Here is a 25,446-nt window from a genome sequence, read left to right as displayed (position 1 = left end):
AGATTTGTGAAAATAGAAAGTCATAAGATAGCACGAAGGGGTGACAGATGAATGAATTCTTACAACTACTAGACATTTCATCCACCAAAAATATGAAGAGATATAAGATTTAATTGTTTAGAAAAAAAGATAACTAAAGGTGAAGGACTGGGTAATTGTGATGGAAGTGTACATAAATATTAAATCGAAAAAAAGGTAATTCAAAATCAGAGGTGGGATGTGATTCAAAAGAGGGCACATATTGGAAATCTAAAGACTTGCCTATCTTGAAAAATTATGCATATTTGATGGCAAATAGGGAATTTTAGGCATACTTTGCATCGAATTATTTGTCTCTATATCTGACCAAACCATCAAAAATAATTATCTGTATTTTTTGAGTTCGATTTTAATGGGAAATCATAAAATGGCTGGAAATTCCAATCTCTGAAATATACATCTACATAAAATCCCTAAACCCATTCACATCCGACCGATACTTCAGTGTCATCAATTTCTGTGACACACTTATGAAATCACCTTGCTTCATCAGCCAGCCTTCCTTGACTGGATTGAAGAAAGTGTGCATCAAGTCATTGCCATCATCCTCTGGAATCTTGAATGGCTCTTTCTTTATATTGTCGTACAGGTTCTGTATATAGACAAAGTACACCAATAGTTATTCATATGCCTGGTTACATCCAACACTTCCAATATCAATGGTGAAAGTTGCAAACTGTGTCCAAAAACAGTTACATTATAGGTATCATTGAGCACCCTCTTACTTGTGTTTCTGACATATCCAATAGAAATCCATAAAACAGTCACATGAAATACACTTATATCTCAGCTGGGACCAGCTAATGACAGTACAAACATGGGAAAATAAGTGTTTTAATAATAAAATAAAGAAGAGAAAAAGTGAAGGAATCAAGCGACTACATTCGAAACATTTCTCATGTATTAAAATGATATTAAGTTGCAGTCAGCAACCATAAGTAAAATGAAATGGGCCACAAGCAGAGGTTGCAAGATTTCTAGGCAATCAGTATCAGTGAATTCTCCATCTCTCTTGTCTTTCCAAAAAGCAACCTCTTCCCAATGTAATGGCGACTAGTCTATATAATTTAATAAAAAATCTTTTGCTTTGTCATTCTTATTTCATTAACCAATTATCTGCCATCCTTTCGAAAAACTCATACTAAAAAAATTAGTCAGAAATCTCGACCTTCAAATAAAATATCAATCGATTTAAATGACCCTCGTCTTGCCAAAAACTCTAAAACCTGGACTTCGCACGTTTTTCCGGAGAACAGCAGTTAACTAACTGGTTAATACTGTTTATCTTAGTAACCAATTCTTCTTTTTTTTTTAAATCTTCCATTTAATCACAGTAAATTATAAGAATCTAGGATATCTTACTGCTAGAAGTTCCTCTGGTAAATTTCCTCCATCATTTATACCTCTGTTCATCTGTATAAATCGTTCCACAGTGGGCTTGTCTTTGACACTCGGGTTATGAAGACTAGTGTTCAACATAATGATGGCGAATGACAGCACATAGCAAGTGTCTGGATAAAAATGATTCACAAGGTTCAATGACTATTGTTTAATTTTAATTCTAAACTTTTGTCCCTACATTTTTTAACAAAATTTTATATTACATGTGTGTAGCCATGATGACAGAAGAGAAAGAGTAATTATATCTAATGACCACACATGTGGAATGAAATGTCAGCAATCCTTTCCCAAATACAGACCAAATAAATGGAAGACACATGAATCCTGTTTGACTATAAATTACAAAATGTTATACAACTTAAATCATTACAGCGTTAAATGCAAATAAACCGTTGCATCATAATCTGAGCTCTCATTAATCACACATGTTGTCCAACGCAAAGGGATAAAGTATAATATACTACCCTATAAAAGGATTTATTTGAAGACACAGGATAATTCCATTATTGCTATTATCAAAAGGGATATTTATATTTTTGATTTCTTGGAAAGAAAATTAATTCTTCCACTGCTCTGAAGGTCTGAAATCGTTCCAATTAACTGCCATGCATTCCTATAGAACCAGTAGAAATTATATAGCAAAAAATTCTGCCATTAACTGGCTGTTTCGATTAACTTCCGTATTTATATTGTATAATATCCAGTAAACGTACTCAAAAGTGTTTTACAAGGGGTCCCTCGCCAACAGCAACATTTAACATGTAGGACGAGACATCAAGCAGTATCATAATTACTGGCTTCAACTATATTATCATCTTTATTATTATCATTACTAGTAATAAAGTTATCAAATATTATCAACATTATTATTGAAAACATTTATGCACAAATGAAGTAACCCACATTCTGCCTACCTGTATTGACAAATACCCCTGGGTTTAAGGTACAGTAACGTTCTGCAAAACATTCCATCATTCTGTCAATTTTCTGGGCTTCTCCAGGGAGACGGAAACTCCAAAGAAATTGTCTGAGGAAAGAAAGAATCACGATTCTTAACAAATACCCTTTCTTTGGCCTTAAAAATCTTTTTTTTTACAATTCTACCTATTAGAAGATGCTAGTCAGCAATGAAATGAAAAGCAAACTAAAAGTATATATATATATATATATATATATATATATATATATATATATATATATATATATATATATAATATATATATATATATATATATATATATATATATATATATATATATATATATATATATTAAAATAACAATTATGATGATGTTGAGAATAATAATAATAATAATAATAATAATAATGATGATGATGATGATGATGATATGATGATGTATGATGATGATGTTTGGATAATAATAATAATAATAATAATAATAATAATAATAATAATAATGATAACAACAACAAAAATAATAATAATAATAATAATAATAATAATAATAATAATAATAATAATAATAATAATAATAATAATAATAATAATAATAATAATAATAATAATAATGATGATGATGACTACGACGATGATGATGACAATCTAAATGCTCTGATTATATGATCACTCAGAGCCAAGTGATGTACAGCAGTAAAGTACACCATTTTTTCCCTCTTTAACCATAATTTGTTATATTAATATTAGTGTCGTGCTTCACCTCAGTGCCTGGACCAGGATCATGTCAGAGAACTCATGCAGATTGACAAATGCTTTGAGCACGTCGATGTTAAAATCATTCCTTTCCCCCAGGAAGTCTCCAATGGCCGTCTTGTTGAGGCCTTCCCCTTGGAAGAGAAATCTGGCCACGTCCAGGGGTGTGTTCTGAAGAAGATCATGCTGGATCAGGTACTCTATACCCTGCAATGAAATGAGTATAAAAGTAAATGAATCTTTGAAGAAGTAATATCGCTGACAATCTTGTCCATATACTCAGAAGACACGAAAATATACCAGTTACAGACCTGCCTACTGATACAAACAATTTGTGCGGCTATGTAGTCTTGTGGTATGACACTTGCTTTTTGGATCGGAAGGTCCTGGGTTTGAGCCTCGCTCAATCGAAGCATAGTTGAGTCCTTGGAAAAGACTCTTTACTTACATTCTCTCACCATACTCAGGTGTAAAATGAGTACCTGGCTGTCAACAGCACGTTTTAGTGGATCTTGCGCTATATAAAAGCTCTTATTTTAAATTTACGAAAAATTCATATAATTATAAAATTTTGGCCCTAATGAAAACTTATTGAAAATGGACGTCTATGCCAGACTACATAATTTTAAGGATTTTGGGGTGTTATTTAATCCTGTGTTAGTAAATTATTTATTTTTAAAGTTAACTATATCTAGCGACTACGATTTTGATCTTCAAAATATTACGAATTCTTTAATTTTCAGGTCGGCAGGTCTGCAGTTAATAAAGCCACGAATACATTTTTCACTTCATCTGGATAGAAGAAACATAAAGGCAGACCAACCATGCCATTTCACATGATCTTAAATAGGGAGATCTAAAATGCCTATATAATCACCATGAACTAAAATCAAAGAAGAAAAAACCTTCTGATCTTAACACCAACAGAAAAAGACTACGAATTGTAGAAGGAATTGGCACAAGTGAATAGAAAGGCAGCCGAGGCATCCTAAACGGATGATTAGGAAGGAAAAGTCCTTAAGTCAGTCATAATGCTTGTAATCATTTCAGACTGGTAGAATAAAGTGAGTCCCATGGCTGAGACTGACAACCATTGGGAATCCTGACACACTCTGACCAAATTTAAAAAAAAACAACAACAAAAAAAACAAAAACAAAAAAAACCCACATCACGTAACATTTTTTTTCACACTGACTAGGAAACATTTACCTCAAAATTGGTCAAGTAAAAAAGAACTGTCACAACCAGAGATGCCGACTTGATATTTCAAAAATTCGTAGATTCCAAGGGAAAAAAAAAGAAGTAACTACAGAAAGGTTTTACACATTAATATTTTTAATTAATAACTAACAATTTGCCCTCATCATTATATATTTTAAAAAATGCTCCACAGTTCTGGATATAGGTTCTGGGGAACTAAACTTTCCTTTTCAACAAGATCTACTGAGTCAAAGGCTGTATGAGGCCTGTAGGTGGAGCCGAAAATTCGTAATTCTACGAATATTTCGTAGTACTAGGCAGGTCTGATCACAACTGAGACAGTAAGTCTCATATTTTCAAATTGTTGAAAAATTATTGAGGATCATATTAATCCAATCAATCCAAATTTGAGGTAAAGATGTTTGCCAACATGAAAAAGAAAATATTTTGTTGTGTATGGCAGGGCAGGATTGTCCTGTTACTCTCTGGCAGGGAGTATGGTAGAACGGGGGGTGGGGCGGTTTCAGAGGGGAGGGGGATGGTTACTGACACCCCCCCCCCCTCTCTCTCTCTCTCTCTCTCTCTCTTTCAGTTTCTATTATTATTATTCTTATTATTTTTATAATTAGTAGTAGTAGTAGTAGTAGTAGTAGTAGTAGTAGTAGTAGTAGTAGTAGCAGTAGTAAGTAGTAGTAGTAGTAGTAGTAGTAGTAGTAGCAGTAAAAAAACAAAACAAAAAATAAAAAACAAACACCCCCCTCCCCCTAAAAGAAAAACAACAAAAAATCAACAACAAACACCAAACCAAAACCAAAAAAAATAAATAAAATATAAAAAAATAACAACCCATCAATAAAGACCAAACAACAACAACAAAACAATACTACAAAAATAAAACAAAAAAGACAAACAAACAACATAAACAACCATAGCAACAATAATAATGAGAACGACGATAACAGATGGTGATGATTAACGATGACGTGGTTGTGATGATAATAATGATGACGAATACCGACGACGACAATGATGAGGATGATAACGATGCTAATGAATGCAACCTTCAAAAAAGAAGAAGAAGAAAAAAAAAAAAAGCTCTAATACACGGCCATGATCAATACCGTACTTCGCCAGGGTTTTTACGCTGTGCTGCTCTGGAAGCGCCAAGGATTATATAATTACTCGACACACATCGCTCCACTTGTAATCATCCGTAATAAGTATTATTATCGGGACTTTCCTTATGGTTAATAATTCCTATCGGGACCCTAGCAAAATCTGGATCGAATACCTTAATCTCACGTTTTCGATAAAGTTTGTTAGACGGCTGATTGGAATAATTCAATTAATATAGGTAACATAATATTATATAATTGATTTCTTACACAAATGCTAGTCTCTCTCTCTCTCTCTCTCTCTCTCTCTCTCTCTCTCTCTCTCTCTCTCTCTCTCTCTCTCTCTCTCTCTCTCTCTCTCTCTGCGTGTGTGTGTGTGTGTGTGTGTGTGTGTGTGTGTGTATGTGTGTCTCTCGCTCGATCATTTACACTAATTCCATCGATGGTCTTTCAAAAAAACTTTTAGCACATAAAGAATACTCGAATATAACTGGATTTATAAACACACCCGTCCTCCCCAACACCTCTCTCTCTCTCTCTCTCTCTCACTCGGAAAACCTTCCACAACAAACAAATATTATCTGCACTAAATATAAGACAACCTAAACATAATTTATGTCATTTATTCAAAATAAACAAAAAAAAAAAAAAAAAAAAAAGATAAAGCAAGAGATGACTTTTAACAAACGGCAACAAATAACTGAGAGGTCGAAAAAAACATCAGATATACACTCACCTTCTTCGGGTCCATATTGAACTTCTTTCGCCCTATCGTGATTTGTTTGGCTTTGGGATTTGGTTTGCTGGAGAGATGAAAAAGTAATTTTGGTTTAATCAAATAATCAAAAGAGGTTTAATTGAGCTGTGACAGAGAATGACAAAAGGATATTTAGGCTGTTAGAGATAGAGGGAGAGAGGGAGGGAGGGAGAGAGGGAGAGAGAGAGAGAGAGAGAGAGAGAGAGAGAGAGGGAGAGAGAGAGGGAGAGAGAGAGGGAGAGAGAGAGAGAGAGAGAGAGAGAGAGAGAGAGAGAGAGAGAGAGAGAGAGAGAGAGAAAAGAAAAGAGAGGAAGAGAGAATAGATGGGGTGGAGATAAAGAGGAGAAAATATCCAATTAATTCCCAAGCTAAATTCTGTAATTTTCGACCTTTCACATCCCTAAACATTGAACCAAAGAGGGCATAAAATCCCAAACACCACCCTACCTCATGGTGGATGCCGCAATCCCGAGTTGGACCATGTTATGGTCACTGCTATCCTTCTGGCATCTTCCAAGGATACACGTCAGTGAAATCATCCTCACTATTTACAAACGTCAGCAGCATCGCGCAACGAGTAATGACAAACTTGTACTTAAATTAACACAACCACGACCAGAACAAATGCGAATATCCTTTATTATTTTTTTTATTTTTTTTTTACAAGAAAATATCCACTCTACAATCCAAGGGTGCATCAACCCATAGTGTCAGATCCTGCATATGAGAATTATGGTTCGAGTTCACCACATCAATAAGGAAAGCGGTCAAATATCACCCAAAGTCTGAGGAGATTGATGGCGGGAGGTACTTGGCAGATTAATGTCACTCTGACAGGTGCGTGTGAGAATATCCTTCTGATTTTAACACATAATATTATGATCAGCTAGTTGGAACTCGAAACTGAATAACCCGATCAAACAAATCCATTACTAGATATGAAACACCGTGCGAAGAAATAACAAGTGGAACGAATAAGCCCGTTATATTCAAGACAATAAGCGTTGAATTTCTTCATAATTGAATTTCTATCGCTTATTAATATGGAGACCAATAGTAATCAGGTACGTGATATTGGTTTAAGGTGCGTGATACTACTAATTGCAACATTTTCGCATGCTATAGATTATACAACAAAAATAATGACGACGAAAATAATAGCAGCAGTAAAATATTGAGTGGGATGGCCAAGATGGCATCACGTGTTTTCTTCGACCAAGGATTATAGTAAAAATAATATGCGAACCCCCCCCCCCCCCGCGCCAATAACAAAACAAAACACACAACCCCCCCCCCCCCCAAAAAAAAAAAAAAAAAAAAAAAAAAAACAAAAAAAAAAAAAACAAAAAAAAAAAACCAAAAAAAAAAAAAAAAAAAAAAAAAAATAAAAAAAAAATAATGACTACAACTCATCAGTTCAAAGCGTAGCGTTGGACAAACACAGTCTGAGACTTCCTTAAAAATTACGTCACAATACAAGGCGACGATCACCAGGAGAAAGTGAAAAGTGAGTAGTTGTTAGTGGTGCTCAAGGAAACTTGGTTGTTGTGCTATCGAATACAACTCACTATTTCCTTGCTTTTGGTGACCATCGCCTTGAAATGTGAGGCAATTTTCTGGGCAGTGTCAGGCTATGTATGATCAAACGAAGGCTACGCTCAAAGACGGGGAGAGACTGAAGAAAAAAAATTGAGTGGCTTTATTTATTAATGGGAAGCCTAATTAACAGACTAACAAATAGGAATCACTGAACATCGAGTAGAAGGAAACAACTGAATCTCTACAATAATGTTAAACGCAAAACGCGAGACATCAACTGGATTATCCTTTCGCCGATATGGCTCGATCAAATAAAGACTATCTGACATTCTTTCCTTGTCAATATAATATCACAAAAATGTGGACACCATCTTGGGTGTAATACGTCCCTCAAACAATAAGGAATAAACCCTGCACGTTAAAGAGGCAAGACAGGCCACCCTTACGACGAGCTCAAACCACTGACTGTAAGTAGTGTTTTTCCCAAGGACACCCATTTATAAACTTGACCCTAAACTCGTAGGTATTGAGTAACCGTATGAATGGAAGAAGGGAGAGCGGGGGTGGAGGGTGGGGGGGGGGGGGGGGAGCATCAATCCACCATGAAGAGTCCAGAGGACAACAATGGAACATGACATTTCAACGACAGTCATCAGATTAGGAGGGAACTCATCCTTTCATCACCTCCCTCTCCATTCCCGGGGTTAATCACGAGATGACGGCGAGCACAATAGCAATGATTATTTTTATTCATCGCGAGGGAAAGGCTGATACGCCCAAAGGTAAATGTACAAAATACCTCAATGTGGTCAAGAGGAATCGTATTTGTTGTCACTACATTCTTGGCCCAATCACCGTTAATCACCCAAAAGTAGACAGCACACACAATAGACACACATACAAAATAAGTACAAATGGAGTTCGCTGATGACATCTGACGGGTGGATTACGACCAACACTGACCGCGATTAAGACCGTGGCCTTCGTGAACTCTTATGGCCTGAGACATCGTCTCGACTGGCGATGTGACGTCACACTCCCGGTCCATCCGCTTTCGTTTTGAAAACCGGTTAATGGTTGACTGTGTTGTCATTCATTTTCAATTCATTCTTATCGGATTATTGTACCCTCTTGTTTTCTATAGATAATTTGTTAAATAGTCATTCATATTTTGATAAATACCATCCATTGTTTTGCATTTTCATCATGCCTCGTAAGTGCTGTGTGCCAAAATTATTATCCTTCTGAGAAAGTGTCAGTGTCTGCCTTTGAATTTCCCTCGGATTTAGATATCTAGCTAGGAAAAACCTTTGGTTGAGGAAGATACCGAGACAAGATTTCCAACCTTCTTCTACAGCTGTGGTATGTGAGCGTCATTTTTGTGACAGATTTATTGTCAGAGTAGATTCTGTTACAAGACCTGACGGTTCCATTTTTTATCTACGAAAATATCCATGAAACGGAAAGCCCCCGACGAAAGGCGAGATGCAGTTTTAAAGAGAGACGATGAGTCTTTTAAACGATGGGTTGAAAATGATCGGATTAAGAATTATACAGAATTCTGTGGCAGTTTCAACACCAGAGTTGATGCGAAATTATGGATTTATCGTTTTTTTCTTGCCTCATCGTCTTCACCTGATGATCCACCAATGCCTGACCACTGCACCCTTTACAGGATTATTGATACTGTTGACAGTGCTCCAAAGTTGCTGTCTTCAATCAAAGTTTTCTCTGACATGCATGTGGAAATATTTTCTGATAATCGTAAGTATTTACCTTGAAAATTGACATGTTTAGAGTTAGAATAAATGATTTCTAAAATAGTAATAGTAATAGTGCTAGATAGAACTCAGGGTATAAGTATAAAAGAGTAGTGCTGGTGTTAGAAGTAGTAGTTGCAGTGGTGGTGGTAATAGTAGCAGTAGTAGTAGGAACGCCAATATAGTAGTACTAGTAGCAATGGCAATATTAGTAGTAGTGACACCAATAATGGCAATGGTAGTCTACCACTAACAGTAGTTCTAGTAGTGGTTGTAGTCGTATAATAGTAATTGCAGTAATAATATTCTTGGTAGAGTAGTAGTTTGAAATAATATTATTAGTAGTAGTGGTAGTAGTAACACTAATGGTATTAGAAGTAGTAATAAATATAGTAAGTATAATTTTTATTAAAGTCTATCGTAATGCTGTGATGTTATTATATACAATTAAAAGATATATTATTATCTCACTATCAACCATTTTATTTTGGATCTTGTTTAAATGATGAAAGAAGACAATAAAAAAGATACAACTTATTTTTCATTGAAGCATGGAAATTATAATATATGTTAGTGTGATGACTTGACCATTATTTTTTTCTTTGTTTTTCAGAAAGGGTTCCTGATAGCGCCATTGCATGGATTTTTGGGAAAACTTCTCCCCCAACTCTTACATGCTGGTCTCAATTTGACACTGTCCTTTCCCATTTTTGTCATGGGAATGGATTTGATAGAAGTAACTTGGAGGACCAGCTGCAACTTTATGTTTCAGCTATTGATAGTCTATGCAACAGTGTTGACAATGATGAAGATGATGAGTCCAAGTCTTTGTTCATGCCAAAAGTTAGGTTTTTGGTTGAGCAGCTTAAGTTAGTTAACTTGTCTGTAAAACGTTACAGTTGCTCTACCCTTATCTGGGCATTCAAGTTGTTTGCATCTGCTCCTCGTGCCTATTCTCTTCTAAGGAATTCCTTTCTTACTTTGCCTCATCAGTCCTATCTTAGAAAACTTTCCTCTGTCTTTGAAATGAAGACTGGTTTTCCTAATTCTAAAGATCATGAAGCATATTTAAGACAGCGATGTCTTAAAATGCAAGAACATGAGCGTGATGTCGTTCTCATGATGGACGAAATTCATATTTCTCACCAGTTGTCGTATAAAGGGGGGAAAGTTGAGGGCTCTGCATATAATTGTCAGGTTTCTGAGGCAAGCACTTCCCAGGTCTTCATGATTTCCTCAGTTCTTTGTAAACAGAAAGATGTTGTTGCCATTTTACCTGTAAAAAATATTGATGCTCGTTATTTGCAATGTTTGCTTCTTAAAACATTGCAAGTTCTTCATGATGTTGGTTTTCATGTTTTGTGTGTTATTTCTGACAACAACAGAATTAACCGCAATGCCTTTGCTATAATGTCTGGGGGAAGTCTTTGTCCATCTATTCCAAATCCTGTCATTCCTACAGAGAAACTTATTTTTTATTTTTGATACTGTCCACCTTTTCAAATGTATTAGAAATAACTGGACGTCTCAAAAAGACTTGGAGAAGACTTTTATGTTACCACCTGTACTGACCAACAATGAAAATCCTTCATCTTCAGTTATGAGAGGATCCATGTGTCACATTACAAAAGTATACGAGGAAGAGAAGTCATCAGTCGTGAAACTTGCTCCATCTTTGAATCGAAAATGTTTGAATCCATCGCCTACTGAGAAACAGAGTGTTCCACTGATGTTGAGAATTTTTGACAGACGGAATGCTGCTGCCTTGGAGCACTTTGGATCCAAATGGAATGTCAATGTCAGTGGGACAGTATCATTTATATTGTTCATTGTACAGCTATGGAATGTTCTAAATGTCAAGCATCCGCTGAAAGGCAGGAGATTGAGGGATGAGAGGTGCAAGCCAATTAATTCCATTTCTGATTCCAATTTCTCATTTCTTCAAGATGCTTTGACTTGGTTCAAGGACTGGAGCAGGTTAGGGATGAAACCACGAGGAGGAGTATTGTCGAGAGAAACCATGGATGCTCTTGTTCACACTATTTCTACTTTTCTTGAATTTGTTCCTTATCAAACTCTTACGAAAAGAGCATAGGTCATCTTCTTTTCCTTCTCATTATTGGATAAGACTGGAGGCACATGTTTCAGACAACCATCAGGTTTAGATTCCTGCGGGAGCTCACTACGTATGTGGGGTATGTAAGGGCTACCCATTTTATATATCAATCGCCAGTTCCATGCCACATGTGTCTCCATGTCAAGTCCAACTCTATGTTTTCTCATTCCTTTTCCTTCTTATTACCATAAAATCACATATCTTTGTTTATTGTCATCACTTGTTTATTGTCATCACTGTTGCATATTTTTTTTTGGATTAACAATTGACCAGTATGTACATATCAACATTATGTATACATTTACAAAAGATATAATAGATATATAGTGTCTGCAGATTGAACTCTGTGGAACCTGTAGGTATCCAACTGATTTTTTTGAGTTCCAAGCTGCACTGATGAGCTGTTGAACAGCGAAACACTATATTTTTATAGTCAATCTATAGTTTATATATAGTGTCTGCAGATTGAACTTCTTGCGTTTCGTGCCCAATAATTATCATTGACGGAGCAAGGTAATGTTTTGTTTATTTTATTTTTTATATTAGTATTAGCCTACTATTGCCCATATTACAATTAAATTTTTGAATGAAATAAAGATTTTAAAAGAGCATTTAGCCCCCTTATTATTCTTGTACAATTCTTTTTTTATGAGAAATAAAATCGACTTGTATTTTTTGCTAGGACTTGAGATCCAGTGTGTAGTACAGCGAAATAGTAATGAGAGGTGTGTGTTGTATGCGAGTGGAAAAAAATAATTCATGCCAATTATTTCTTCTTAACCATGCCAAATATAGCTAGCATGGGGGGGGGGGGGGGGGGGGGGGGGGGAGTAATTTTTTTTGTCGTGTTATTTATAAACTGTTAAAAGTAAGCATAATATAATTATGTGAAAATGAAGTGTAAAAAAAGTGGTTTGCTATAAATTTCAATGACAAAAGTAAATGATCTTATTATAAATATTCGCAATCGTTATCGTCGAAGTCCAAGAAAAATGGAAGTCGGGTTGATATAGGATCATTTGCATCGGCAAAATGAGTTTGAATGAAAAATAAATGCTAATCAACGAAATCAATAATTAATAAACATCTATTTTCTAAGGAAAGTCGTTAAATAATTCATATCGAATTTTTTAAATCTGGGTTTCCTAAAAGTTGGCCACAAAAGTTCCAATCTGGAAAATCTATGTTTTTCCTGCCTCGCTTCACAGTAGTGCGGGGCGGTCCTTGGCAAGCTTAAGGACCACGGTCCTACGGTCCTTGGGAAATGAAGACCGGTCCGTTCATTCTTGAACCGTTAAAGACCGCTACACGATGAAAACCGTGGCCTACAGGAGTAAAACACACGGAGTAGTCACACTCATTTCAAATTGTAACCTAATTAGAGAAGAGGGGTGATGCCTTCTTTATTTGCTCACCGTACTTCATTGTTACTTCGATAATTTAATAAAATTTGAAATTTATCCCCATTAACGGAGATAATGGCATCGCCCAAGGCGTTGATCGAGTTGTTCGTGGCGTTGATACACACACGCAACTCCTACCCCCCCCCCCCCACACACACACACATTAGAGGGCAGCGAGCATTGAAGAGTAAGAGAGAGACGTGAAGTTATAATAAGAGGGGGTGGATGAGGTGATAAGAGGGGTCGATGGTGACTTTTCGCCAGATCTAACAAACTCAGCTACCCATTCATTGCTGAGTAGACAGGGATTCAGAAAAAAATCGACTGCACCCGGGATCGATCTCTGGCCCTTTGCGTATAAAGAGAGTGCTCTATCAACTGAGCTATCGGGGTCCCCAAATATTCTATTGGACCTTTTAAAAATACAGACGTTATAACTGGTTTTTTTGGACGGAAGAAACTAATGAAACTCATATTACTTGATTAGTTAAAACACCAAACGAAATTTTAATATTATTGTATTATTTTAAATGACAACAATGCGATAGAAAGGAGTGGCGACAAGAGATGGACAAAAGAAAACAAAAAATCAGACTTGCAACTTGCTAGGTTCGACACACACACACACACACACACACACACACACACACACACACATCTTTAGTAGTCACATACATTTCAAACAATAACCCATTAGAGAAGAGGGGTCATGCCTTCATCATAGATCATTGTCATTGCGATCATTATGGTGTAGTAAATTTTGAAATTTACCCCGTATAATGGAATCGTTCAAGGCGTGCGCCTCCTGTTCCCCCCATCTCACACACGAAAGGGCGGTTTGCGGAGTGGAGGGAGGTGGTCGTCTGCCTCTATGGTCGTCTGTGTCGTTTAGTGTATGGCAAAGGGGGGTGGGTGCGATTAATTAAGTGGGATGGGTGGTGATTGGTGGAAGATAGGCAAAGGACCGAGGCAACGAATCGCTGGGGAAGTAGTATGGCGCGAGACCGTTGAAAGGTGATAAGAAGTGAGGACCGCCGGCGGTCTTCCTCTTTGGGACTGGACCACGGTTCACAGCTAAAAGACCGTGGGACCGGTCCTCGGTCCGGTCCTCAGCGCGGCACTACTTCACAGGTAACACACACAGCCGCCCGCTCGGCTCGCTGTCTCCTCTCTCTCACTTGTTATGATTGAGAGAGTGACGTCACTGTATCCAGTCTTGGGCCTCTAGTATAACGAAGGCCACGTTAAGACCCACGACGAGTCGCTAAGTTAATAATTATGAGTCTCTGTGTAAATACACTGGAAAATGAGATTTTATTGTTTTTGTTTAAAGCCAGAATATCTGACAGGGTTAGATGGACGAACAGCTTGCGCTGTATTTCAACAGTAAAGAATCTTCGAAAAGTAAGTATTGGGCTCGAACTTTTGGACTTCTTTCTTACTAATAAATGAGCTAAACGCGCTTTACAAGACGCCCCAAGCCCACACATATGTGGGACGAGACAGGATGACTATGAGGCGAATTACATATTTTCCCACAGAAACAAAGCTGAAAACCGGCCAGGCACTCACTTCACACACGAGTATGGTGAGAGAGTGAGATTACGGATCCTTTTCCAAGGACTCGTTCAACTTTGCGAAGCCGAAACACGAACCGGGGACTTATAGGTCCGAATGTCATAATTCATGACCAAAAAGCCCTTGCAGACCAACGCAATAATAAGAATTTACAAATCAAACGCGGAAGACATATAAAAGCTTTACATGTAAATGTTAGTCTTATTATTTTAAATATTTGGCAAATTGGATTTTTTTGTAACACTAAAGCTCCGAGACCACTGGATCAATCGTCACCAAATGTTCCATGATGTTTACAATTGACATGACGATGGTTTGTCTATATTGTGAGATTGATTAGACATCGTGATGATTTTATATAAAAATCAAATTTGTTTCGTCAAATCCCATCGAAAACAGACGCCATCACTTTTATCAAGTGGGTTATGAGTCAACCTTCCGGTTAGCGAGTATGGCAATGAGGTGGGAGTACTTTCATTGAACCGATACCAGTCAGTGGTTACTTTCATTATTTTGATTACAATCAATTTCTTAAAATTTATATCAACCATCTTCCGCTCATGACATTGGGAAATAGTTCTACGATAAGTGAGCGAAAATATAAGATTTTAAATGCAGAAAATACCTCGCCTTGCCCAAATAAAAAGCTCTCAGACGAATTCGAAAAATTCAATAGAAATTGAGTTCAAATTTTACTAAACACTTGAATCATCAATTTTGAGTTGATCGACTTATTCCGTTCACTGAACGAACAACTATGATTGTGTCTTAATAAGACATAATATGGGCCAATGGCGAGCGAAGATTAGTTAAATAGACAGGCCAAGCACAATAATAATGATTAATTGAGAAAATACTCAACATTCAAGTCGGATTCTATCTCATTTTTTCACATTTACTATGCGCATGTGCAATAAGTGTGTGCGTGTGTGTGTGTGATTATATATATATATATATATAATATATATATATATATATATATATATATATATATATACACACACACATAGAGAGAGAGAGAGAGAGAGAGAGAGAGAGAGAGAGAGAGAGAGAGACAGAGAGAGAGAGAGAGACAGAGAGAGAGAGAGAGAGAGAGAGAGAGAGAGAGAGAGAGAGAGAGAGAGAGAGAGGGGCGGGGGGCGGTGTAATTGTATCAATCCTATGGATTGTCATAATTGATGAAATGAGACCAGATAACTGCATTATTCCCCGATCAGGTAGCCAAGGTTAGGCTGTAATTGGTGGTAATTCGGCAGTTTTCCCACGTGACTTGATACATAATGGGTAGAGCATGACTCCCATAAAGTTACATGCATAGTACCATAAAATGAAAGAGGATGGGAATGGGTCAATGTCAAACCAGTCATCGTCACATGAAATTAAAAATAAATGGTGACCTTTCTATAGATAGAACGAAGCTGACGTCACTCAGGAGGTCTTTGTTATTGTTTTTTAGCCAGCCATTTTTTATGGGTAGTTAGTTCTCACTAAACTGCATTAATCGACTTTAAACGTTAAAGGTTACACATCGTTTTGTGCGTTTGTACGTTATTTCCGGCTGGCGAATGTTGTGAGCTTTTTGGCTGAGCACAAAACATCAATAGATAGAACGAAGTTGACGTCACTCAGGAGGTCTTTGTTATTGTTTTTAGCCAGCCTTTTTACGAATAGCAGGACTCCCTAGTCTGTGGCTCTCACTAAATTCTATCAATCAGACTATTTTTGTTCAAGGTTACACACAGTTTTGTGTGTTGCTACGTTAATCCGGCCGGCGGATGTTATCAGCTTTTTGGATAAACGAGTTAAATACTCACAACATCCATCAGCCGTACCAACACACAGAAGTATGTGTAACCTTAAAAAAAGTTTATATTGTGATTGATATAATTTAGCAAAAACTACTCATTAAAATGACTATCTTTTGTTATTGTTTTATAAGACAGCCTGTTAGTTATTTGTTCTCACTATATTATATCCATCAGACTATAAACCTTAAACATTACACACCATTTTTTGTATTGATATGTTTAATCTGGTTGGGGGATGTTGTGAGTGGTTTATCTAAACGCACAGCAACAATGCGATATCATGTGCTCTAAGTAAAGAGATGGTATGATGCCATAATAGTTTAGTTCAATTTTTAAATAACTTAACTTAATGAGCCTTTATTTGTCGAATGTTTCAAAACGATCTCTTGTCACAGTGGCACACACACACACACACACAAACACACATACACGCACACAAACACACACACACACACACACAGCTCAACAACAACAAAACCCAAAATATTTTGGTGTATATTCCAATTTTTAAAAAACTAAAAAAGATAATTTAAATAACGAACTTCCATGTTTCATTAATTCCCCAAGCTGGTTATAATATGGAACCCCATTTCCATTTCATTAGTACCAATCGCCTGTTGGGCGTCCTTTTTTGTGTTAATGCAATTAAAGAATCCGTAACTGTCTGTAACCCAGGTACAAATTCACACCTGTTGAGTGAGATAATGTGTGTATAGTGCCTTACCCGAGGACACAACGTCGGGACCAGAATTTTCCATGATCACCCTCGATTAACCAGGCACTGATTGCCTTTTTACATTGCATGACATTTATGAAAAGACGAGCCACCGAGCCACTATAAATTTTCTCACATGTAATTGTATAATTTGATTAAAAATTCACATTAATATTTTCATCTCTTCCACGTTGGCAAGACAACTTTAGCCAGATACTCATTCAAACATGAGTCGGGTAGGGCAATGGACGCAACAGTGAGACATCACAATGCAGGCCACCGTACGCCATTACTAGTGTGACACATCGTAACTGACCACTTACCAGACAGGACACATGGTCACGGACACCACAGAAAACACAAGTGAAAAAAACAAAACAAAAAAAAAATCTTTCAAACGAGAGAGAGAGAGAGAGAGAGAGAGAGAGAGAGAGAGAGAGAGAGAGAGAGAGAGAGAGAGAGAGAGAGAGAGAGAGGGAGAGAGAGAGAGGGGGGGGGGGAAGATAATATCAATAACCCAAGGCTGGTTTTCGACGGAGGCTGTCAGTCGCTCAATTGGATGAAATGAAACAGGTCTCTCGTAAGAATGTAGTCAGGAATTATAATTTATATTTTCCTCCCTGAACTCAATTGCAGGCTTCACTTATGGGGAGTACTTTTCATATTATAATATATTAACGTTTTATGTATTAGGGTAGGCGGTTCCAATTCGAACGCCTTGTTGTGCCAATTCAGACACCCCTTTGACAATTGAGACAAATGCAACTAACTTTTCTTATTTTTGCGTGATTATTAGTCCCTTTCCGTTCTTTTTAACGCTTAGATTAATAAGCAACCGGCTCTATATTTGGTTATAAATAATCAATCCACCCTAATCGTGAAAGTAAGATCATTTGACATCCATCTTAGTTCAAACTAAGTAAAGTTAGTTGGTACATAAAATATTAAACCAAAAAAAAAAGAAAAAAAAAAAAATAAAAACAAAAAAAAAAGGAAGCAGCGTGGTTTGGCCGTATGGTCTTTGCTCCGAACCCAGAAAATGCCGAGTTGTGTGGCCTTCAGAAGTCACCTAGATATAGATCATTTTACGGCACTGCACTGCGGCGAACGCTTGGGTTATTCCAAGTTTTCTATCAGAATAGACCATGAAGATCAAAAACAATATCAGGTTACTTAATGCATCAGCTGTCTTGGATCCGTCACTATCTATAATCTGGCATTCATTAAAGGGACACAACCGGCTTAGAATAAAGAAATCCAAACCTAATGCCACCCATTTGTTCACTGATACCACTTACGAACAAATCCGATTTAGATGCGCCGTATTCGAGAATTGCTCAAGACCTCAAGTGTCCATAGTAGGAGATCTGATATAGAACTAAATCTATGGGCTTGATTTAATAATTTTACAATGGAGAATATTTTACGCTGTTTTGAGAGTATTTCTATTATAACAATTTGGAGCTATCAGACCTGCAAATAAGTACACGTCGCTCAACATAGATAGACAAATAATATACAAGATTTTATCTTGTTCCAGCACGGGTGAAAATTGATATACCGAGATTCTAAGAGAAATTGTCGGGGAACTCAAGTGTCAGTAGACATTACTTCAAAATCGGATGAAATGATGAACTCAAGCACTTTAACATCGGGTCTCGACAAACCTCTTTACCCCCATCCATGGTTTTCCTCTTCCCCCCGCGACTACGTTTCAATTCAGTCTACTGATAATAGCTATCAAATTATGATGAACTCGATCAGAGACTTGGGTATTATAATATGCTACATAAGTGTTTTTGGACGAGGCTATTCTCAAATTCGCATTGTGATTTAGAGGATAGCGCTCGAGGCCTGAAAAATGAAAAGTATAAAATCCAAGATATCTGGAAAAAAACAAAACAAACAACAACCCCCCCCCCCAATAGTAATAATTTTTAAAAATGTAAAAATAAAAACAAAACAAAACAACCAAAATAAAGAAAAACATCATAAAAACAACAAAACTGAAAGACCCCCCCCCCCCCAAAAAAAAAAAAAAGACAAATAAAAAACCAAAAAAAAAAAAAAACAACAAAAAAACAAACAAAAAAAACAAACAACAACAACAAACAAAAAACAGAACAAAAACAAACAAACAAGAAAAAAGCAAAATGGTATTTGCATCCTGGCGGGAGGCCTTTTCTGCTGCAGCTGATATGACAACCAGATGTTCACGGCCCTATTCTCCACGAGACGAGGACGACGACGACTGCGACAACTACTACTACTACCACTACTACTACTACTACTACTACTACTACTACTACTACTACTACTACTACTACTACTACTACTACTACTAATAATAATAATAATAAGGAACAGGCTTCAGCCAACAAAAAGCGGATAGACCCTAAAACAAACCGCTTATATGTGGACAACGTTTAATTCACAAAACAAAAAGTAAAAAGTAAACAAGCCCCCCCCCCCCCCCCCCCCCCTCCAATAAAGGATTTGTTTTTGTTTGTTTTTAAGGGTTTTACGGCGCTTGCAACACATTTAGGTCATATCAGCGCCAGTAAAAAGGAAGAAAATGGAACAGTAAAAAATTCTAGAATTACAATTAAAGCAGCCAAGAATAAGGCAGACAAAGGGAAATTGGTTCAAATATGAAACAGATGTAGATTCCAAGAGCACACTATCAGTGTACTTAGTTTGAGATCACTAAATGTCTCATCTAGACACAAGCACAGGTCCCCGCCAAGAGGAACACATTCAATTGTTTACAAATCATACATATGGAAAATGAAAAATAATACAGTACATAAGAGAGAGAGAGAGGGGGATGATTTACAAGGAAAAAAATATCATCTCCCAAAACTAACTATACATTTGACTGTTTCCCTCTCAGTCAGGGTATCCGACCAGGGCCAAGACAGAACCAAGTAATCTTATTCCAAGACAAAGATAGAAAGCATGTTGGAAAACAGATAAAGGGGGATAGAAGACATAATATGTACCTCCCTGCCCACTATGGGAGGTCAGGAACCCCACCCAGAAAATAAAGGATTGGATATTGTTCCGAACAGCCCATGTTAGATTTTTTGCCTCCGACGACAAAATTACTCGAAAATCTAAAGATTAAAAAAAAAATAAAAATGTAGAGTAATTCCTTGTTGTCAGATCCATTTGCGCGAACCTACATTCTTTTTACTGGATCGACTTTATCGTTGATGGCTCAAAAGATTCGTATGAATGGGTCTTTGTCAATTTCCACAATACAGAAGTAAGTATAATAATTAAAATAGATGACTGCCTGTTCGTGACTGCCTTTTTATTTCTCCACAAATATTACTGACTCTCCACAAGTACATTTTAAAAAAATCACATAAACAACGTACATAAAAACGTATGCAACATAGTTGCAAGTGGATGTTTGTGTGTATTCCTCATGAATGTGGCGTTGAAAAATTTGACAGAAGAACAAAGAAGGAACGGACCAAGGTACAGATAATTGTAGGAAGTAAGAGAGCAGTCAGTAGTAATCCCGATTTTCGGCGGGAATCAGATGAATACTATAACATGTGGCCGCCATCAGCAAACTAAATTATAACGTAGCTGATGTTATCGTCCCATTTCCTGTATCATGGTGTGGTACCAAAATAGCCACTACTTAAATCAGTAGGGTGAAAAAGATGTGTTTTATCTGTATGTATGTATGTATGTATGTATGTATGTATGTATGTATGTATGTATGTATGTATGTATATATGTGTGTGAGACAAAAGAAAGAAAGAAAGAAAGAGAAAGAGAAAGAGAGAGAGAGAGAGAGAGAGAGAGAGAGAGAGAGAGAGAGAGAGAGAGAGAGAGAGAGAGAGAGAGAGATGTTGGGTGACCGGTGATGGAGTTGACTATTATCAATGATATGGTGTTAAAAAGAAAGGGATGAAGTAAAGAAAAGAAAGAAGGAAAGAAAGGGAGGAAGAAAGAAAGTAAGGAATTAACTTGTAAAGCGCCACACCCCGAATAAACAGGCCCTAATGGGAAGATATTTTTTTCCAGCACATCATTTATTCGAACACATACACACATCACCTTCATCATCGTCGCTTTCGCTCCCTGCCTAGGTTTTATTCTCATTCAAGTTATTTGTGAGTTAACGTAGCGAACATAAAACCTAACAAGCCATCAACATTTACAAGAAAGAGGAATGGAGTCTACACCAAAATAGAAACATTACTTTCCTTTAAGAGCAATTTCGATACGGAAAAAAACCCACGAAAACGAGAGAGAGAGAGAGAGAGAGAGAGAGAGAGAGAGAGAGAGAGAGAGAGAGAGAGAGAGAGAGAGAGAGAACACACTCAATCTAAAATTGTTTCCTAATTATCTTTACCTCGTCCTCGTTCCACAAATTTTCTTTCAACTCCACCAGACAAAAACTAATCGAGTCTTGAGAATAAAGAAGAGTCATTGAATGAAGAGAAATAGTAGGTTGGTGAGAAAAGATAAACACACACACACACACACACAAACAGCGATATATATATATATATATATATATATATATATATATATATATATATATATATATATATATATATATATATATATATATATATAATATAGAGAGAGAGAGAGAGAGAGAGAGAGAGAGAGAGAGAGAGAATACTTTTAAAAAATGGAAAATATTATTCAAAGAAAATTGCTTCATGACCATTTTTTAATAAGTATGATATTTTAAAGCGTCAACAACGAGATCAAATCCACTTGCAAAGAAAACTACACGAGTTGGACACGAGTCTTTCATAAAATTCGGAGGTCATGGACTCGCACCCGTAAGTGCCTCAAAAAGCGAGCCATCAGCTCCATCTATCGTGCTGTCAATATAAAAGTGCAGCATTTATTCCAGCTGGTGATAGACACGACATATCGAAAGGTAAGAACTGGATCGACGTGAATAAGACAGGCAGGTTGACGAAAAGCACATAATGGTATTAAGTATTCGATGAATAAATGGGGTTCTGTCGTACTGGGTGAGCGCATTTAATGACTAATGAAGAGGAATTTCATTTTTTTTTTAAACAGAAAAAAAAACAACCCCCCACAAAAAATCCCAAATAATACACCCCCTTCCCCCCCCCCCCCCCCACCGCAAAATAAAAACAAAATCAAACAAAAAAACAGTAGAAAAAGAACCAACCAACCAAGGGAAAAAAAAAACAAAACAAAAAGACAAAACATTAAAAAAAACCTTATAAATTCCAACTCCTTTTCTTCCCCTTCCCAAAATAAAACAAAACCACCCCCCCCCCCCAAACAAAAAACCAACAACAACAAAAAAGAACAGAAAAAAACAATATTAGGAAGCAAAAACAAAATCAAAACAAAAAAAACAACAACAAAACAACAACATACAAACAAAATAAAAACAAATTACAAAAATAAGAACAAAACAAACAAGTGAAAAACATTTTTCAATACAGAACAGTAGAATAACAAAAACAAACAACAAACAAAAATTGAAAACGAATAACTAAAATGAAAAACAAATCAAAACAAATTCCCATAAAATATAAGAAACTCTCATTAATCTTAACCAACAAACAAGTAAAGAATCTAATTTTTTTTCTATTAAAAAAAAGCGGATGAAAACAAGGAAATAATATTAATACTTAGAATGAATTTTTAAAAATAGAATGTTAGACCATTGCAGCAAAGACAGAGAGACAGATAACTTCCCTGTGGATCTGGACAGATACGACGGATGGCCACGATCCAAAAAAAAAAAAAAAAGGGGGGGGGGGGGGGGGGGTAGATAGATAGAGAGAACAAGGGTTGGAGTGAAATGGGGAAACAAAAACCGAGCTGTTAAATATTTAAACCACAGAGGGGGGTTACACATGCGGTTAGATATAAAGCTAGATAAATGGATGGGTGGCATTTAAATTTTTGTATCAAGGCCGTGAGAACAGGGGGATTGGGGGGGAGGGGGGGGGGGGGGGGGAGGAGCTAGGATATATTATTGGCCTTGGTATGATTCATGTCATATTAGCCTTCCTACCCAGGGAATCGCAGTGGCTCGTTAAGTCTGACATCTAATGGCACGATAACGTTTTCTTTTCATTTCCATTAAAATAAAATATTTAAAAAAAAAACATAGAAAGAGAGAGAGAGAGATAGAAAGAGAGAGAGAGAGAGAGAGAGAGAGAGAGAGAGAGAGAGAGAAAGAAAGAGAGAGTCAACCCCCCCCCCCCCCCCCCAGTTTAATCGACAAGCAAAGCCAATGTATCCGGTTATGATTCGATGCCAAAATGAACGAGTTGATTGAACGACAAAATAGGTCTGATTACATAATTAACGTAGGTCAGGCACAACACAGAGTAGGTAGGTTACCACAGAGACTGCACTCCTTGATTTCCGTGTAATTGGGTCGCGCATCCGTTAAAACATGTCACGCCGTATCGTCATATTTGTCATAGTCTGTTTCCGTACATTGTCTGTATTAATGCAATGGTTTTAACCACTTTACTCTGCTGCGTGCTTTTGTTATCGTTTTTGTATTCTCTTCACAACACGCATGAACGATGGAGTTTGAAGATACTGCTCAAAGTTTTCAAGAAAACATTAAAAGATATAATTCAAAGTGGTGCAGTGCTATAAATTGTACAAATTCAAAGATTCGATGTCCTAATTTGTCTTTCTTTTCGTTCCCTCTGGATGCTGAAAGGTACGTTGAGATTTTACTTAGATGTCTACCTTATATCGGTTAGAATTAATTTGTGGCCATTGGTCTCAATATCAATTTATACTGCTGTTGGTGATGACTATGACAAATTATTGTCATTGTGATGGCGAAGGCAAAGAGGAGGGGACACGAACGATGATGATGACAATGATAATCCCGATAATATTGATGGAGATGATGATGATGATGATGATGATGATGATGATGATGATGATGATGATGATGATGATGATGATGATATTTATGAATTAATAGAATTGAATGGTGATGTTATGAACCTCTGAGGAAGAATTTTGAAAAGAAAGAATTGCTTTCTTATACACTGGGATGCATAGATTGAGTGGTTAAAGCAGTAGATCCCAGGCTTGGAGGTACAGGGTTTGATTAACACAGTTTTATCCATGCGCTTCACGCGACTCGAGTGTTAATGGGTACCGGTCAAGCTAGTAAAGTAATCTGCAATTGACTAGTGGCCGGTCCAGAGGTTAACACATAATTTACCAGTCAGCTTCACGTTATAGAAACCGGGCTAAGCTCCGGCTAAGGACCTACTTAATTGCTTCTCAGACATTTGACATGTTTTTCTTTAACCTAGGTCCGAGGGTGGGTGATCAATTCACGTAGAGCTGATTTAGAGAAGAAATCTTATGAAAAACTGCACAGGGGCAATGTCATCTGCGAAATACATTTTGAACCAAGCTGTTTCAAAGAAACAAAAGGAGAGAGGAAATTATTGAAAAAAGATGCTGTCCCATCGGTATTTAGTGTTCCAAATCCTCCACCTAAACAAACACCCTCTCGGCCACCACCTAAAGATCGCACTGCGTGCACACTGTCACCAGCAACTACGTCTCGTGCAGAAATCGATACTCAAGTGAATGATGTCGAGAAAAAAATATGTGAGCCAATGGATGGTCATGTTATTCAGCAAGAGAACAGCTTACTGAAACGAAAGTTATCTTCTGAGAGGACTAAAAGTTGCAGGCTTAAGAAAAAGCTTAAGACAGTGACATCCACCACAGTCTGCGCATCCACTGGACAGAGGAACTCCGTCGATGAGCCACGAATTGACATGAAATGCATTCAGTCAATGCTAAAAGATCACCTCCCTCCAGAAGTGCTTGAATTAGTAATGACGCAAATAAGAACAACACAGGCAAACAGGCATGGAAGAAGGTGGACACCTAGTGAAAAGGCTTTTGCTTTGGCACTCTACAACACAAGCCAAAAGGCATATTCCATGGTAAAAATGAAACTCTGCCTTCCTTCATCAACTACTCTAACTAGGGCAATGAGGAATATTAATTTAAGGCCAGGTATGTGCGATCAGATGCTCCAAATCTTTAAAATAAAAGTTACTGGAATGTCTGATTTAGAAAAGATTTGCGCTGTCGCAATAGATGAGATGTCACTGAGGAAATCCCTGAGCTATGATTCCCTGAATGATGAATTTGAGGACTTGAGGATTTTGGTTCGATTGGAAGAACTCAACAATGCGCCACCGAAGCTCTGGTTGTGATGGTAAGAGGACTTGCATTCACATGGAAGCAACCACTCGCATACTATCTGTCTAATGGACCAACAAAACTCATGTCCTTCAAACAATTTTGAAAGA

At 37.0% G+C, this 25,446-nt stretch overlaps 1 protein-coding gene across 6 annotated transcripts in view; it reads right to left on the bottom strand.

Moving 5' to 3' along the window:
* Window positions 1-25,446, bottom strand: part of LOC144973148 (cytohesin-1-like) — a 59,688-nt gene that overhangs the window by 13,250 nt on the left and 20,992 nt on the right. For 2 of the 6 annotated variants that reach the window (XM_078915260.1, XM_078915261.1), the window contains exons 2-7: window positions 6,633-7,042; window positions 6,165-6,231; window positions 3,120-3,319; window positions 2,355-2,467; window positions 1,402-1,550; window positions 520-631 (exon numbers count right to left, since the gene is read on the bottom strand). In XM_078915260.1, coding sequence (XP_078771386.1) covers window positions 520-631; window positions 1,402-1,550; window positions 2,355-2,467; window positions 3,120-3,319; window positions 6,165-6,231; window positions 6,633-6,724 — 733 coding nt within the window. In that variant the 5' untranslated portion in view covers window positions 6,725-7,042. Of the gene's footprint in view, window positions 1-507; window positions 632-1,401; window positions 1,551-2,354; window positions 2,468-3,119; window positions 3,320-6,164; window positions 6,232-6,632; window positions 7,043-25,446 lie in introns of those variants that run through there. The other 4 variants (XM_078915256.1, XM_078915258.1, XM_078915259.1 and 1 more) reach the window with 3 other exon arrangements.

This window comes from Berghia stephanieae, chromosome 5 (genome assembly GCF_034508935.2).
Source record: "Berghia stephanieae isolate SIO BIC M18660-M18661 chromosome 5, UCSD_Bste_1.3, whole genome shotgun sequence".
Taxonomy (NCBI): domain Eukaryota; kingdom Metazoa; phylum Mollusca; class Gastropoda; order Nudibranchia; family Aeolidiidae; genus Berghia; species Berghia stephanieae.
This window is presented reverse-complemented; position numbering and strand designations above follow the sequence as displayed.